Source organism: Anabrus simplex, chromosome 9, assembly GCF_040414725.1.
Source record: "Anabrus simplex isolate iqAnaSimp1 chromosome 9, ASM4041472v1, whole genome shotgun sequence".
Classification (NCBI taxonomy): domain Eukaryota; kingdom Metazoa; phylum Arthropoda; class Insecta; order Orthoptera; family Tettigoniidae; genus Anabrus; species Anabrus simplex.
In genome coordinates, this window is record NC_090273.1 from 157,903,626 (window position 1) to 157,922,176 (window position 18,551).

Genomic DNA, 18,551 nt, shown 5'->3' on the forward strand with positions numbered 1-18,551 from the left:
GGGATCGTAGAAAGAATAATGTGGAAAATCTTGGGCCCAACCCAGACAGAAACCGGCTGGAAACTTCGGAACAACAATTAAGTCTACAAATATGTGAAGAAAATTTCAGAGACCATGAAAAAGACAAGTTATCATTTCTCGAACATTTGTACAAAATGGACAAAAGCAGACTAACCAAAAATTTATTCGACTACCTGTGGAACAAGAAAGCAATGATGGATGGATTGATTAAGGAAGTTCATAAAAATGTAGAGACGTCTAACATCCAGGAAGTTCAGATGTTAGACAGGAAAACATTTCGGACCACAATTCAAAATTTGGAAGGGTTTCAAATTGAAAGAACTGCAAAGATGGGAAGAGCCTCGGCGGATGAACAGAACAACCAGTATAGCACCGATACCGATATGAGGGAGAACTGGAGGAAGAGAAAACTTCAGACAAAAAAAAAATTGTAGCACGATCCTCAGTAGTCAATTTGCAAATTAAAATAAAATAATAATAATCCTACTGATCGACAACACATCGATAATGTTCCACCTAGAATGTACTTCTCAATGTTTAATACTATGGATCTCTCAACAGTTGTTACGTGATGTTCTAAAAATGATGAAACAGAGGATCTAATTGGGTCAAGCTTCCAGTCATCGTTTCACCCATCAGTACTTCCTGTTCTAACAAACATCCAACATTCTGATGATCTCCTGCACTTTTCTAGTAGCTCCCTGACCTTCATAAACATGGACCTAACTATGGTCTTTGAAATTTGTACCATGAATAACAATTACACTGGATTTATTGATAGTCAATTTTCTTTCAGTGCCCCCATGCCTTCAGTGATCTGAAAATCCTATGCACAATACCACAGACAACTCGCATAGTCCATTCGGTGTAAACCTTCTTTTGCTAGTGGTTTAACGTTGCAGTAACACATCAGCAATGCAAGGATGGTAAAGGGCTAGGATTGGGAAGGCAGAGGCCATGGCCTTAATTAAGCTACAGCATTAGTATTTGCTTGGTGTGAAAATGGGAAACAAGGGAAAACCAACTTCAGTGCTGCTGACTGTGGGATTCGAACCTACCATCTCCTGAATGCAAGCTCATAGCTACACGACCGTAACTCACGGCCAACTCGCTAGGTCAGTGTACCAGCATTAAAATGGTGGATCCACTGTTCATTAACATTTTGTCAGTAATGTCGTTGATATTATCTAAATCAACCACAACTGTACAATACTTGATTCACATGCACATGTTGGTTCAGATGTTAGATGTCGCACACTGTGTGTAAACGAGTACAAAACAGTACTCTATGGTAACATGAGAGGGTACAAGAGTGAATGCTTTGGAAAGGATTACGTGTGTACAGATGGAGGTCTAGTTGTGAAATGACTATGAAGATGCGGTTCTAACAATACAAATGGACGAGGTGATTACTGGGAGACTACAGGGAAGGATGAAAGCAACAGAGGCATGCCTACAAGGTGATAGTTATATTGTATTGAAAAATTCTGAAATATGAGCTAAGAAAGGGAGATCAAGGAGGTATTCAGTTTACTCACCCTGGCTTGCAAAGTGAACAAAGATACAACAGTCTATATTGTAAAAGGACATGGTTAACACAAGAACTGGAGCAAGATGAAAAACAATAATGAACCGTACAATTATAATGTTTAACAAACCATTAGTGTAACATTAAAAACTGAGTGAGTTGGCCGTACAGTGAGGGGCACGCGGCTGTGAGCTTGAATATTACATGTAACTAATCTCATGAATCATGTGAGCTTGAATCCGGGAGATAGTGGGTTCAAATCCCACTGTCGACAGCCCTGAAGATGGTTTTCCGTGGCTTCCCTTTTTCACACCAGGCAAATGCTGGGGTTGTACCTTAATTAAGGCCATGGCCGCTTCCTTCCAACTCCTAGGAGTTTCCTATCCCATCGTCGCCATAAGACCAGACTGTGTCAGTGCGACGTAAAGCAAATAGCAAAAAAAAAAAGTAACATTAAAAATATAAAACTTACCGTTTTATAAAGCTGAATAACTTGAGATCTTTGAGACATCTGTACAGATCCAAGAGACCTGCAAGGTAAAGAATGATTACAAATTAATGAAAACTATGCAGTTACAAGTAAACAGTAATGTAGTATGCCTAGTGGCTAGTCTTACAACAACTCAATACAGAATATAATTCTTATTCATACTATATTATTATATTTCTTTACTTTATATTAACTGCATTACCTATATAAACCCAGAGACACTATTCCTCTCCTACGTTCCTAGCCATAGGTTCGATTCCCGGAGAGAATAGCTGTCCTGTGTTTGACTTTCGAGACCTGACGTCTCCTTTCTTGACCCGAGTTCGACTCTGGGACGTGACAAGTGTTTCACAGTCTAAAATGATTCCTTGTTTACTCCACATACTGGATTATTCAGTTGTAAAACAAACTCTGTAATGATGATATTCCAACAGAGTTCAAATATATTTCTAAGGATTGATGATGATGATGATGATGATGCTTGTTGTTCAAAGGGGCCCAACATTTAGGTCACTGGCCCATAAAGGTATGATATGAGACTAAATGTAATGATAATTTAAAAGTCCAAAACTGACCAGAATTCAAAACGAGATGATGAAGAATGAATGGACAAATATGAATTTAAAATAATCAGCAGATCAAGCTCACAATATTGAAAGTTAAAAATAATTCCAAAAGTAATACACCGATCAGAATTCAGTAAGAAAGAGACTTACAATGATTATGAACTTAAAACAATCGGTGGATTTGACACGCAATGCCCCACCTTCTCAGAAACTATTTTAAAACAATATTATTACTGACCAAAGGGTTGCTCTCAAAGCACAATCCTGAATCGATGATGCTTGTTGACTAAAGGGGTCCAAAGTCCAGGCCCCTCATAATGGTACTTATCGCTAGGAAAACAAGAACCACAGTATTTCTCATGTAGCGGTACTAATCATGAGTAACATAGACTTATGGTGTTCCACATATTGTGGTACTACTCACAGGTAATGCAGACCTATGGTGTTTCTAACATTACAGCACTGCTCATAGTCAACACAAACCGATGGTGTTCCTCCCATAGGCGTACTAATCACAAACCTATTGTGTACCTAATATAGTGGTACTACTTGCAAGCAAAGGTGATCCATGTTGTTTCTTGCATGATGGTACTGATTATAAGTAGTCTCATTAGGTTTCACACTAATTGTGGAAGATCTGCATTCTCCCTTTACCAGTAGGGCTTCAGGGACTCTCCAACGCGTGATTGTGGTGCATTGGTCCAGACCATGCATCATATAATGGATGAATGCCCTCTGCGTGCTTATGGTGGAGACCGGAAAGACTTTGCTGAAGTCTCAGTATCCCTAGTGCAGTGGATAAATAATTTAGATATCCATGTGTAATTGTTCCCAACTTAGTATCATGTATTCTTTGCAGGTTTTTCTTTTGTATAATATTGTATATACTTGTCATTATGTAAATTCCATATGCTTAATAATAATGGTTCTAATTCAATCATCTTTTGGCCACCTCTTACAACAGGCAGGGGATACCGTGTGTGTATTCTTCATCTGCATCCCCCAGCCACAAGGGGTTTTCCAAGGATTAATTCTACTTCTGATTATAACAGGATATACTGTCCCCTTCAAATTTGGCGATCTCTAGAATATTTACGACAAGTTAACATTAAAAGTTTTATTGTTTGCCGGGAGCTGTATTTGTCATTTGGGAAGCAGTGAACGAGCTCCAAACTGTTTTTTTTTTTTTTTTTTGTCATTCAGAGGGGCGATGCATTGATCCACATTCGACTGAATGCAAGGTAGATCACGTGACGAGCCTGTGTTTCTAGCCTGCCACGCACGGACGACCTGGACTGCGAGCAAGCTTTGAGAACAGACGTAGCCAATTATAAGAGACCCCGTGAACCAATGATCCTCTTCAAAAAATACACACCTCCCGAGCCAAGGCTATAAAAAGCCATGTTCAAAGTAAATCATTCTCTACTCTGCTGTACTCTACTCTGGTCTACTCTGATCTACGTTATTCTGTTGTCGCTCCGCTGTTCATCGTAACCACGTGGAAGGAGAACTTTGCCGTGCAAGCAGACATCCGTTCTGCTGAATTTAGTGAAGTTTATTAACAATTCTTATGGAGTGAATTCCAACTTAGGAGATCCAATTTAAGTGTATTTATCCAGGAGAACATTCAATAATTCTGCGTGTGAGCATATCTTAATATTTAACGTCTTAGTTACAGCCCACACTTCCGGAACGCGACGGAATTCATCCCAGTGATTGCTGTGTACATCAAGATGGATTACTCCTCTACTATGAGCATTTTAATTTCATCGTGGGACGTCTACTGCCGTGTCTCCATGATCTTCTAAATATGTGAGGCGCTTCTGGACAGGGAAGGTGACTGACCGGGGAAATGCCGGAATGACTGACTGCAACCTGGGATCAAACCTCATCTAAAACTTGAGAACCATCTCAAAATTTATTTTCTTTTTCATCTTTGTAAAACTAGAGGATCTTTCTTCTTTAAATTGTAGCTCTATTAGTTCTTGTTGTAGATAGAAATATTTCATTTTTCCATTTCTTGAGGTGTCATGGTAGTCGAGTTACATGTGTGTGACTGAAATTTGGAACCTATTAGATTAGATGTGTAGTCTGTCTCTGAGTGAGTTCCCATGCATATGAGTTAGATATATCTAAAAATCACTGACCACGTGATAAAACTTTATTTATTTGCCTGTGATATTGGAATTAATCTGGATTGGAATTATGTGAGATAGGATCAAATCTAGTGTCATTTTAAGATCACTTGTATTCTTTAGGATCGAGTCATCTGATTTAATGATATTTCATGAGGATTGATAGATATAATAATCACTTGAATAATAATAAAATCAAGTAAAGATCGGGTTAAATTGGAATTAAATGGTCGTGAGCTATAACTTATTTTAGATTCCTTATATGTGAGATTTAATGTGCTCAGTTCATGATGTGCCTGGAATACGGCTATCCTGCAGGATGTTAATTATGTAATTTATTAATTGGAGAATTTATTATTGATGAATGACTTCTTGTTGTGTCTTTGGGAGCACAATTATTTATTATTAGTGGAGCACATGTTGTATATATATTTCATGAATAGGGAGTAATAATAACGCAATTGGGGCTCACGAACGCGATGTTTGCGACTTGTAACCCATGTGATGGTGATGATTATGGAATCTTATTGGAATCTTCAAACAAAATTTCGGAAATTTAGATGAATCTCCATCATTGTCTGAGGAATATTTCAACCCAAGTGATATCACGAATTTCAATCACTAGCCACTACTGAAGAAAGAGTATTTCCTTACACAAACTTATCCTCCCGGAAACTATCGACGTGACCATGCTTAAAAATAAAGAATACATTTTTAAGGGCAGGATTCGCTGTAAATAATGTATATAAAAAGTACGTGTTACCTTGTGTGAATGTGGTGTGTGTGTGTGTGTGTGTGTGTGTGTGTGTGTGTGTGTGTGTGTGTGTGTGTGTGTGTGTGTGTGTGTGTGTGTGTGTGTGTGTGTGTGTGTGTGTGTGTGTTGTAATTATAAATATTTTCCTCGTCTTTGATTGGTCAATGTGATTTAATCTGGTCGTGCATTTATGCCAACGGCACAGATTGTGTTCAACGTTGTTTGTCACCATGAGGATTTATTTTACGCACCTTAAGGAAAAGTTTAATGAGATTAGTGTCAAGTAAGACTAGATTAGGATTTAATTTGCTGTTTATTAAGATTTAAGGGAAAGATCGTCTCGTTATTTTTCCGCAAAGGCAAGCGATTTGTAAATTAATTTCCAATTAACTCACACGTGGATAAGAAATTTTCCAACACATTTATATTTAAATTTTGAAATATTTTCAAATTAATTTGAATTTTTGAATGCTATGCAAATGTAAGAATTAAACGTTCACGAATGACATGATCAACTTGGATTCAGTGATAATGAGTAATAGTAATTAATTGAAGAATAATCATTTTAAAATGTGAATTATAATAGCTATGAGAATTATTTAGTGAGATACACTAGTTGGAAAACACGATCGTGTGATGACAAAGTAAAATATTACACAGACAAGGTTAGAGATAATTAATAATAATAATAATAATAATAATAATAATAATAATTAGTTAATTATAAAATTTTGGAATTAATTTTGAGTTTCACTAAAACTTCTACTGGTGTTATTGATGAGTATTATACACTTTAAAGACTGAGATTCATCAGAATTCAACATTCACCACGTGTTGAGATTAATAGAAATTCATTGAGCCTTTAGCAAATTTTTCTGTGGAATAATAAGCGAGATAGCTGTCTACTAATTTTGTACAAACCTTTATTGAAGTCTTTAGACTCTTTCAGTTAAATACTTTAATTTTTAAAGGCAGTAAAAGGCCTAATTTTGTTTGTTAATTTTCATTCCAGACCAGTAATGCTGGAGGACGAGAAGTACATTTGGTTACAAAATGCTACTGGAGAATGAGATATTATGAAAGTTTGCTGTAAGAAATCCAGCAAGGATATTTTTATGTTACAAATACTTGTGTTAATAAATGTAAGAATGTTGTTTAAAAAAAATTTATTTGATTTTGCTTGGTCGCCAACCCCTTTACACTTAAATGACTCTAGAAAACGGAAAGCCAGGAACGAACGGTCCACCTCGGGATCTCTCGCTCCCCGGCTGGGCTTAGCCAGGCAATAATGGGGGCAATATTTCCTTGATGATAGTAACATCAAACTGTGCCAGGCTGAAACGTTATGTTAGTATAGCGATCATTCACACTGGCAGACAAACCATGGGCTTTGTCGCGTAATAAGCAAGAGTATGCAATCACGTGACAGAGTAACAGTGGTTTCTCATCACTTCCCCATGCAGACAGGTGCCCAGGCCATGAGAAACTGTTTCATGTTCTTAGTGGCAGTACTGGGACTTGATATAGATATTGATTCCCATAGGGAATCTGAAATATTTGTCCTGAATGAGCAAATTTATAATACCAATATAAATGGTCCGTTATTGGACATTATAAATTTTCCAGCCAGCTCATTCTTGGTTGCCAGCGTTTCGCCCTCGTGTGCTAGGGTGGGCTCATCAGTTGGTACCTAGCACACCTACCAATACGCTGGCTAGTGCATACCGTGGAGGCCACTGCGTAGGCTAACTGGAGCCATCGGCAGTGCCAATGCACTAAGAGACTTTGTCTCATCACTAAAAATTGATGCCTGCTTGGCCATCAGATGATATAGATATTGATTCCCATAGGGAATCTGAAATATTTGTCCTGAATGAGCAAATTTATAATACCAATATAAATGGTCCGTTATTGGACATTATAAATTTTCCAGCCAGCTCATTCTTGGTTGCCAGCGTTTCGCCCTCGTGTGCTAGGGTGGGCTCATCAGTTGGTACCTAGCACACCTACCAATACGCTGGCTAGTGCATACCGTGGAGGCCACTGCGTAGGCTAACTGGAGCCACCGGCAGTGCCAATGCACTAAGAGACTTTGTCTCATCACTAAAAATTGATGCCTGCTTGGCCATCAGATGATATAGATATTGATTCCCATAGGGAATCTGAAATATTTGTCCTGAATGAGCAAATTTATAATACCAATATAAATGGTCCGTTATTGGACATTATAAATTTTCCAGCCAGCTCATTCTTGGTTGCCAGCGTTTCGCCCTCGTGTGCTAGGGTGGGCTCATCAGTTGGTACCTAGCACACCTACCAATACGCTGGCTAGTGCATACCGTGGAGGCCACTGCGTAGGCTAACTGGAGCCACCGGCAGTGCCAATGCACTAAGAGACTTTGTCTCATCACTAAAAATTGATGCCTGCTTGGCCATCAGATGATATAGATATTGATTCCCATAGGGAATCTGAAATATTTGTCCTGAATGAGCAAATTTATAATACCAATATAAATGGTCCGTTATTGGACATTATAAATTTTCCAGCCAGCTCATTCTTGGTTGCCAGCGTTTCGCCCTCGTGTGCTAGGGTGGGCTCATCAGTTGGTACCTAGCACACCTACCAATACGCTGGCTAGTGCATACCGTGGAGGCCACGTGGAGGAATCAATATCTATATCATCTGATGGCCAAGCAGGCATCAATTTTTAGTGATGAGACAAAGTCTCTTAGTGCATTGGCACTGCCGGTGGCTCCAGTTAGCCTACGCAGTGGCCTCCACGGTATGCACTAGCCAGCGTATTGGTAGGTGTGCTAGGTACCAACTGATGAGCCCACCCTAGCACACGAGGGCGAAACGCTGGCAACCAAGAATGAGCTGGCTGGAAAATTTATAATGTCCAATAACGGACCATTTATATTGGTATTATAAATTTGCTCATTCAGGACAAATATTTCAGATTCCCTATGGGAATCAATATCTATATCATCTGATGGCCAAGCAGGCATCAATTTTTAGTGATGAGACAAAGTCTCTTAGTGCATTGGCACTGCCGGTGGCTCCAGTTAGCCTACGCAGTGGCCTCCACGGTATGCACTAGCCAGCGTATTGGTAGGTGTGCTAGGTACCAACTGATGAGCCCACCCTAGCACACGAGGGCGAAACGCTGGCAACCAAGAATGAGCTGGCTGGAAAATTTATAATGTCCAATAACGGACCATTTATATTGGTATTATAAATTTGCTCATTCAGGACAAATATTTCAGATTCCCTATGGGAATCAATATCTATATCATCTGATGGCCAAGCAGGCATCAATTTTTAGTGATGAGACAAAGTCTCTTAGTGCATTGGCACTGCCGGTGGCTCCAGTTAGCCTACGCAGTGGCCTCCACGGTATGCACTAGCCAGCGTATTGGTAGGTGTGCTAGGTACCAACTGATGAGCCCACCCTAGCACACGAGGGCGAAACGCTGGCAACCAAGAATGAGCTGGCTGGAAAATTTATAATGTCCAATAACGGACCATTTATATTGGTATTATAAATTTGCTCATTCAGGACAAATATTTCAGATTCCCTATGGGAATCAATATCTATATCATCTGATGGCCAAGCAGGCATCAATTTTTAGTGATGAGACAAAGTCTCTTAGTGCATTGGCACTGCCGGTGGCTCCAGTTAGCCTACGCAGTGGCCTCCACGGTATGCACTAGCCAGCGTATTGGTAGGTGTGCTAGGTACCAACTGATGAGCCCACCCTAGCACACGAGGGCGAAACGCTGGCAACCAAGAATGAGCTGGCTGGAAAATTTATAATGTCCAATAACGGACCATTTATATTGGTATTAGTACTGGGACTTGCCTGACACGGAATAGTGCCATAATGCCATAAAGTTGATGTTCACCCTCCATTTTGTGGTATTTTATCAATTTGTTTATCAGCACATATTCATGTAAGAGTCCGACATGTTTTCCCTAGTGTGGTTAGCTAAAACTCAGCTGCAATTCTGTGTCATGTAGATCCTGGTGACAATCTATATACACAACACGTGAAACTGTGTGTGTGTGTGTGTGTGTGTGTGTGTGTGTGTGTGTGTGTGTGTGTGTGTGTGTGTGAATGACATTTCCTCCTAACCACTGGAGCAATTTCGACTAAACTTGGTACACTTATGACTTACTATGTGGCGGTAAGACACACCTAGCACTCATAAGGGTGTGGGTGATATAAAAATAATCGAAAATAGTGTCAAATACATAGTTTTCGGGGTTGCTGAAATGAATAGTAATGCGCATGACTCTTGTAAAGTCCAAGTTCAGCCCTCTTGGCATTGGGGGGGGGGGGGGGGAGAAATGAAAAATGAAAACCTACAACCTGTTTTCCAGTCATTGACCGGGTCAGGAATGGAATGAATGAAGCAGACATAGACTGTTAGTACGATGGGGTCGCCACTCCCAAAGTGATTTATTAATGACTGATAGATGCTATGAAATGAGAATGGAGAGTGTTGCCCGAATGAATGATGACAGGGAAAACTGGAGTAGCCGGAGAAAACCTATTGGGGGGGGGGGGGGGAGAAAGGGTGAAAAAAGAAAATTACCAAAATGACTGAGATCAGGCGTGTGTGTGTGTGTGTGTGTTTCAACATAGCTGTCAACTAAATTTGGTACAAATATCACTTATTATCTGTAAAAAATGCTGTGGGGGCAAGCCTAGGGGAGGGGGTGAAATATAAATATAACTTAAAAACTACCAATATTAGTGTTGAATACAGGTACATAGTTTTTGGGACTACTGGAGCAATTTCAACCAAATCTGGTACATTTATGACTATTTTTTTTTTTTTTTTTTTTTGCTAGGGGCTTTACGTCGCACCGACACAGATAGGTCTTATGGCGACGATGGGATAGGAAAGGCCTAGGAGTTGGAAGGAAGCGGCTGTGGCCTTAATTAAGGTACAGCCCCAGCATTTGCCTGGTGTGACTATCAGGAGACAAACTGCGTGGGGGTAAGACACCCATAGCATCCTAGGGATGGGGGCGAGGAGGGTGAGATATAAAAATAATTGAAAATAGTGTTGAATCAATAGTTTTCAGGGTCCCCGAGATGACATTTCTGATAAGCCTTCTTTTCACGTTTACAAGCTGCTCTCACTTCATCATTCCACCAAGATGTTCGCTTTTACCCATCTTTACACACAGTTGTTCCTAGGCATTCCCTTGCTGTTTCTACTAACGCATCCCTGTATGCCACCCACTCTCTTTCTATATCCTGAACCTGCTTACTGTCCACTGTTTGGAACTTCTCGCTAATTATATCCATGTACTCCTGTCTAATTTCTGCTGTGTCTAATTTCCTCATCTGATCTGTAGTGAACTAATTATCTCTGGGCCTAGGACAGAGAATGTGAAATCTGTCTGCAAACGAATAGCGGTCTGCATCATCGAAAAGTCCCCGAAAAACCCATATATTCCTAACAGATTTCCTGAAATTGAAGTCAGTTAAGATAGAGTCTATTATGGATCTGGTACTCCTAGCTTCCCATGTGTAGCAGTGAATAGCCTTACGCTAGAAGAATGTATTCGTAACTGCTAAACCCATACTAGCACAAGAGTCCAACAAGCACTTACCATTCCTATTAGCTTCCATATCTTACCCACATTTACCAATCACCTTTTCATATCCTTCAGTTCTATTTCCAACTCTCGCATTGAAATCGCCCATTAACACTATTCTATCCTTACTGTTGACCCTGACCACGATGTCACTCAATGCTTCATAAAATTTGTCATCTTCATCCTCATCTGCACCCTCACATCGTGAATAACGGAGACAATTCCAGTCCTAATTCCTCCAACTGACAAATCTACCCACATCATTCGCTCATTTACGTGCCTAACAGAAACTATGTTGCGTGCAATGGTATTCCTGATAAAGAGCCCTACCCCGGACTCTGCCCTTCCCTTTCTGTCAAGTACACTTTATAATCTCCTATCTCTTCCTCGTTATCTCCTCTTACCCGAATATCACTTACTCCTAGCACATCCAGATGCATCCTCGTTGCTGACACAGCCAGTTCTACTTTCTTTCTTCCATAAGCTCCATTAAAATTGATACCGGTAGCTCTCCATCAAATTCCATTCACCAAGCTGTCACAAGGAGTCCCCAGCCTGTCAAATGGGAGTGGGACTCCCAGAGGTCCGAGGCTTGCTTAAAATGTTCTGAGCTCAGTAAATTCATGAAGCAGGATGCTAACCTACTTACACGTAGTCCAAGTGAGGATCTCTCCTCTAATGGGTTAGGGACCTCCCGTGGATTGTACAGCCCTAGCCGCCTGAGCACAAGGAGGGCCATGACTCAGAATATGTCCGAGATGCCCACTCCCATTCTGCAACAAATAGTATCCCAACTCTCAAGACCACTTACTAGGCCACTCAGCCATTGCCCAGGGTTCACGAACTAGGACGCGACTACAGTAACCCACAGCATGAACTATTATCCAGAAAAAATACTCATTACAACTTGCTTTACATCGCACCAACACAGGCAGGTTTTATGGTGACGATGGGATAGGAAAAGCCTAGGAGCATGAAGGAAGCGGCCGTGGCCTTAATAAAGGTACAGCCCCAGCATTTGCCTGGTGTGAAAATGGGAAACCACGGAAAACCATCTTCAGGGCTGCCGACGGTGGAGTCCGAACCCACTAGACCTATCTCCCGGATGCAAGCTCACAGCTGCATGCCCCTAACCGTACGGACAACTCGCCCTCTCTAAGAAAAGAAAAAAAAATACACTGAGGGTGCAAGACACCCCTACACTAGAATCCCTAGGGGTAGGGGGTGAAATATAACTAAAAATGACCATTATTAGTGTCGAATCCATAGTTTTTAGGGTTGCTGAGATGAACTGTGAAACTCTGGATGCCTTTTAAGTCAAAGATCATCCCCAGTCGGAATAAGGGTTAGTTGGGGTGAAAAAGAATGTCCAAAATGACCGAGATTATGGATGTATGTATGTGTGCATGTTCTAGCATACCTCTCAACCAAACTTGATATACATATGACTTACTATCTGGAAAAAATTACTATGGGGGTAAGATACCCGAGCGCCCGTAGGGGTGGGAATGAATTATAAAAGTTACAGAAAATGGGGTGAAATATGAAAATAATGCACAACCACCAATACTAATATAGAATTCATAGTTTTTGGATTCAACAAGATGAATAGTGACAAGCGATTCCAACTTATACAAGGGCGAATAAGAAAGTAAGTTACACTAGCTTGCCGCGAAAGCACGCTGTGTGTCATGACTGGCCAATGTGGAGCAAGCTATAGTAACTGCTGACATGTCCAATAAAAAGGTTGGTGTGGTATCCCATCGTGTTGTGTGTGTGCAGAGCGGGCTAGGCTCAATGGCCCGTCAACTGGATGTTCACTCCAAATTGAAGGGGCATGCAACGATCAGATTTCTACAGGCTAAATGGCTCAATTACACAGACATTCATCATGAAATCACTGCTGTATATGGTGAGCATGCAATGTCTCGCTCAGGTATTGTAAAGTAGTGTAAAAGTTTTGATTCGCCCTCGTATAACCACATACAACTTGAAATCCGTTTCATCACAGCCAGTTTAAAAATCTTAAAAGCAGCACAACAATGAGCAGTATGGTGGATCAACACAAGGCTTCTGAAAGAAAGTCTAGAAAGAGATGGAACAATTTCACTCAATGAAATCAGAAACACTGACGAAGCTCTTGACATGCTGCAAACAGTCCTTCAGGAATCAGAACAGGTAAAGCCAACTGGGAAGAAAAGCAAACCCTGGTCCAATATTTTTTTTAAAATTCTTATATTCACAATAAAACAAGTTTGAAAAAACTAGGCAGATGGAGGGAATTCCATTCAGCAGAGATACTAACAGAATATTCAGAGGAGAGAGTATTGTTCATGGTTCCACTGAACATTTACATCTGAAAAAGCATAGAAAAATGATGTAAAATGGTACACGAAGTAGTCATAAAAAGGAGAGATTCTTCCTTTGTGCTTGCCTGAGAACCATCCCTACTAATATAGAATTAAAACAGCCATGCCAAGTCAAGCCTTCCTCCTTATTGCTTGTGACGTAACCTGAGCCACACCATGTTGCATCCCTAACATACCAGACCCCAATGGTCTTATCGAGACCACTATTCCAACCAAACCAGACCAAAGCTCATGTCTAAGAACGGGCCATAAATTAATTCCAGTTCTGTCCACTCTCAGGGTACCCGGGTTTTCCCTGTTATCTTTCATTCCAGCAACACTCTCCAATATCATTTCATGTGTTAGTCATTAATCATTGCCCCAGAGGAGTGCGACAGGCCTCAGCAGCCATCACAATTCCCATCCTCGCCGTAAGATGGGGGCTTCATTCAATCCATCCCTGACTCGGTCAATGACTGGAAAACAGGTTGTAGGTTTTCATTTCTGTTCACTCTTAAACCTAGAATGTCCTGCTCTGTCTCTGCCGCCTCTAAATTTACCGATAATGATAACCTTTGTTTATTACTTGTGAAGCCGTTTGACTGTGCCATGCTGAGTTTCTAACCTATCTTTTGCGGAAATGGTGAACAGAATTTTTACCAGTCTTATCTATTGTCAAAGTCTTATACAGAGGCAAAGGAGCAGATAATAATATACACCATACGCATATCACAGTACTGTTCTCAAATGTGCTCCATTGAAAGTGTTTACTAAAATCGTTATTAATAATAATAATAATAATAATAATAATAATAATAATAATAATAATAATAATAATAATATTTGTTTCATGTCTCACTAACTACTTTCGAGCATGCCGAGGTGCTGGAATTTTGTCCCGCAGGAGCTCATGTATGTGCCAGTTAATTTAACAACACAACGCTGACGAATTCAAGCGCCTTCAAACACCACCGGACAGAGTGATCTAGGATAAAACCTGCCAAGTTGGGGTCAGAAGGCCAGCGTCTCAACCGTCTGAGCCACTCAGCCCGGCATTGTTATTAACCAAATAACAGATCAAATCTACAATTCAGACAACAGAAGAAATACTCACCACCATTTGGGAATAATAATCACACTAAGAGGATATCTAACTTACACACAGTTTTTGTGGACTGAAGGAGTTGACAGAACTATACCGGTACTAAGGAGAAAACTCTCTCACATTCTAGGATAAGTAAACTCTCCTCTGCAATTAATAGAAACCATACTGAGCTTCAATCTGCTGACTGTCAATGATGGAGTGAGGCAACTCAACTCATCATTCAAACTGACAATGTACTGGTACTTCAAGGCGACCCAGTCAGTTACAATTATGGACAAAAGCAATAATTAACAAGATGAATAAAATTAGCACATAGGCAAGCTTTGGAAACAATGCATAACTCAGCTCTGGGTCTGTAGTAGGCTACTAGTCATGAATCTCTTTGCCCCATGTGGCGGAATGTAGGTATGTATGTTGGGTATTCAGCCCGAAGACTGATTTGATCTTCAACAGCACTGCCATTAGCCGTCATAGATGGCCTAGGTGTCACTCAGGAGGAATATGAGGGAAATGAGTGAGGTAGTTGTGGGATGATATAGTCACACTTACAAATTTCAAATATTAGTAATTGGGAGCAAGAAGTTACTAGTTTAAAGCCGAATCACTGATGGAGTAGTCTTCTTTGATCTTCAGTTGAAAAGTAACTTCCCAATACCTAATCATTGTAACTTAACCCTAATGGAATGATAACTGAACTTTGAAAATTATTGTATCCTGGCATGAATTACACTGTAGTTCTTCAAAGTGTCATGTTTACAATGAATGAATGACTATGGATACAATCTATGAAAGTATAAGTCCAACCTGAAAATAAAATCAGATGTGATTTAGCCACAACAATGGGTCGTAAATTAAAATGCAAATGCAGAACCATTAATTAGATATAAGGAACATAATGTAGTTCAAGAATGGAAAGAGCCCGGTAAAAATCAGTCGTTGACGAAACAGTTCTGCTCCTGCTGAACAACAGTAAAATTGCAAGAGTAACAAGCTATTCCAACCTACTAGTTTGTAAGATAATATTTGCTAACTATAATGCTTTTAAAAATCAATCTTAATAAATGCTTCTATGTAGTTTTCAGATATTTAAAATCGAATATACGAAATAATGGCTATTCCTAACCAATTTCATTCATGAAGAACACATACAACGTGTTAATGCTGAATAACTGTTCGTCGCGATTGACATAGTCCTACTTGTGAAGATGTAAAAAATTATAAGGTACTGATATTACACACTGTTACATTTTACCTTTAGTTCAAGTATAACAAGCAAAAATAACCACGCGCCAATATTTTAATCTTTTTTGCTATCAGCTGACTCAAGGTCGATCAGCTGTTTATTTCAAGCAAAGCAACCATTTAAATCCAGTCGAGATGTATGGACTGGGAAACTTGAATTAACGAAGTATGGAACTTTTCTAGATTTCTCTTCCGCTTAACGAACTGTGCTAAAAAGGTTATATTATTTTTCACGACGATATCCGATGATTATAATTATAACTGAGTGTCAGATGTAATAAAAGATGAACGTTTTGTCTACTGTTATCTGTGACTGTTGGCAATACTGAGTTGTTGCGGTGGAAAGTTGATGTTTCCTTTGTTTCCAGCTGAAGCTGACACTCCTGACAGCCAAGCTTGATGTCTTTGGAATAACCAAATATCGCTTGTGCAGGATACTTAGTAAAATGTGTTCCGAATGATTATCTGGAGATTTCGTGGAACAAGAAAGTTGCTTCATTGTGTGTTATTGAAAATGTTTTTCGTGAAATTCTTACGGACGGTGAGATGAGGGAATTCTCGAAAAAAACTATTGAGTCTTTAATAATGGATTTCGAAAGTGCATCTATCGAAGAAGTAGAAAGGCAAATGCAGCACCAGCTGAGATTGTTCTATCGCGATGATGCTAATGTCGAATCAGATACTGTTGTTGAGGAGTTGTATAATACCTTGCTGGACGAAATTATATTGGGTGTGATTTTTGAAGTCCATCGGTCTGCCAAAATAGGACTTATAAATGCAGAGGATGGACCTCATACACACGACTCCAATCATTTTGAACTTGTGGAATCGCCTGATGTTGATATTTTCGGTCAGCAACCGATTAAAAAGCCCCACGAATGTGTTTGCCCAAGCTGTAAACGTAATCTTGGTGCGATGAAATTTGCTCCGCATCTTGAAAAATGCATGGGGATGGGACGAAATAGCTCTAGAATTGCTAGTCGACGAATTGCAAATAATAGTAAGGAGAATTCGGCTTATAGTGGAATGATGAGTGACGATGACGATGATGCTGATTGGACTGCTGGCTCAGATAGGCGAAGGAAGAAAAAGGACCGCAATGGTACTCGACGTCCCAAAAATCAGAAAGGTTCACGGAATGGTGATGCTGCATTGGAGGGTGGCACAAACTCTGACATTAGCAATGGCAACATGAATTATGATTCAATGACTTATGAAGAAAAGAAAAATTTACTGGTGCAAATATGTGGGGTTATTTCAGAACATACTAGAAGGCTTTGTACGAGATCAATGAGATGCCCACAACATACAGATGAACAACGCCGTGCTGTACGAGCTGCCTTGCTGAATCCACAAATTTCTGAAGTAATTGTTGGACCTGATACGGTGCAGGTAGATGTAGACACCTATGAAGAAGGTGATGGTCAAAGCATGCGAGAATCTCTTGGTCGAAGCTGGGAACAGGAACATTCCAATACATCTTCTCCTGCTGACTCTGCCTCAACCAGTTCTTCTTCATCCAAGAAGCGTGAAAAGACTTCTAAACCCAAGAGCAAAAGTTCATCTAAAAATCACAAAGGTTCACCAAATTTTGCTAGCAACAACAACAATAACAACAGCTACAATAGTAGCAGCAACAACACCAGTGTTCAAGATTGAAAATATATTCTATGTGCTTATTTGTGTGTATCGAGTGCAAGTAAATCAAAGTGTCCATTTGTGTCAGTTTTGGATATTGTCATTAAATAACTTTAGAATTAAAATGAGACAAATTAAGTTAGTTCTTTTACTGCAAGAGTTATTGTGATAAAATCAGTAATGACTTGTTACAGTAATGTTTCATTTTCTGATACAGCCAGTGAACTTTCTTGCCTAAAACTGCGTCGCATATCTGTGTAGAAGTGATTTTGTAGGTAGTGTTATTTAACTTTCAGGAATTAATTTGGTTTTGATTGATCAGTTATGTATATTTATTGAAAAAACACTTCTGTTGAAGGAGTTATGCATAGTGGAATGATGAGTAATGAAATTTGAAGGAGTTATTCATAAATGCCCTGACCTGGCAGGAGCTAAGGAGGAGGATGTTATTTATAATGAAATGATGAGTGATAATTAATAAATGTATTTATAGAAGCCAATAGCAATGTATGGTTAATTAAAATTTTGAATACGATTCGTAAGTTTATGTACAGAGTTCATTCAAAGATATTGGTCTGGTTTTGCACACTATGGTGTGGTACCTGTTAAAATTTTCCCTGCACAGTTCACACACGCAGCCTCTATCTGGCTCGTGGAAAACTTTTCTGCTGCAAAGTCTCTCCAGATGCTTGATTTTTTGTATATAAGTTAGTTCACTGATTACTGCTTAGCACTGGACTGTAGATGCCAGCAGGACCTTCAGTTGTATTCCTTCTAACAAGAAAGATTCTCAAATTAGCTCTCATATTAGTCTTTAGGGTGCAGGGGAGGCAAAGTAAGTATCTTCTTTACATATAGGGCCTATGGATTTTTCTTTTTCAATCAACTTAAGGTTATTTTTCATAAGGTATTCCTATATTTCCATTCCATACGTCATGATAAGAGAAATCTTCATGCAAAGTAAAGGGATTGATGTCTGAATTGAAAGCTTCTGAAGTAGTTTGATGTAATTCATTGCAGTGATTGCTGTAATAACTTTCTGCTTGACATATTTTGCAAAACACTTTCCCAGTTTGCAGAGTCACCCCTAAATATTTCTAGTTGTTTAC

General features: G+C 39.7%; 2 protein-coding genes across 2 annotated transcripts in view; one reads left to right on the plus strand and one right to left on the minus strand.

Moving 5' to 3' along the window:
• LOC136881153 (glomulin) overlaps positions 1 to 15,869 on the minus strand; it is a 28,968-nt gene extending 13,099 nt beyond the window's left edge. Inside the window, exons 1-2 of the mRNA XM_067153817.2 lie at positions 15,815 to 15,869; positions 2,022 to 2,079 (exon numbers count right to left, since the gene is read on the minus strand). The gene's annotated coding sequence lies outside the window, so the exon portion shown is untranslated. The remainder of the gene's footprint in view (positions 1 to 2,021; positions 2,080 to 15,814) is intronic.
• A 196-nt stretch (positions 15,870 to 16,065) lies between these two features.
• On the plus strand, positions 16,066 to 17,937 carry LOC136881154 (ataxin-7-like protein 3). Its single transcript, XM_067153818.1, has one exon. It carries the CDS (start codon positions 16,351 to 16,353, stop codon positions 17,461 to 17,463), a length of 1,113 nt encoding a protein of 370 aa, XP_067009919.1. The 5' UTR covers positions 16,066 to 16,350; the 3' UTR covers positions 17,464 to 17,937.
• The last annotated feature ends 614 nt before the right edge of the window (positions 17,938 to 18,551 follow it).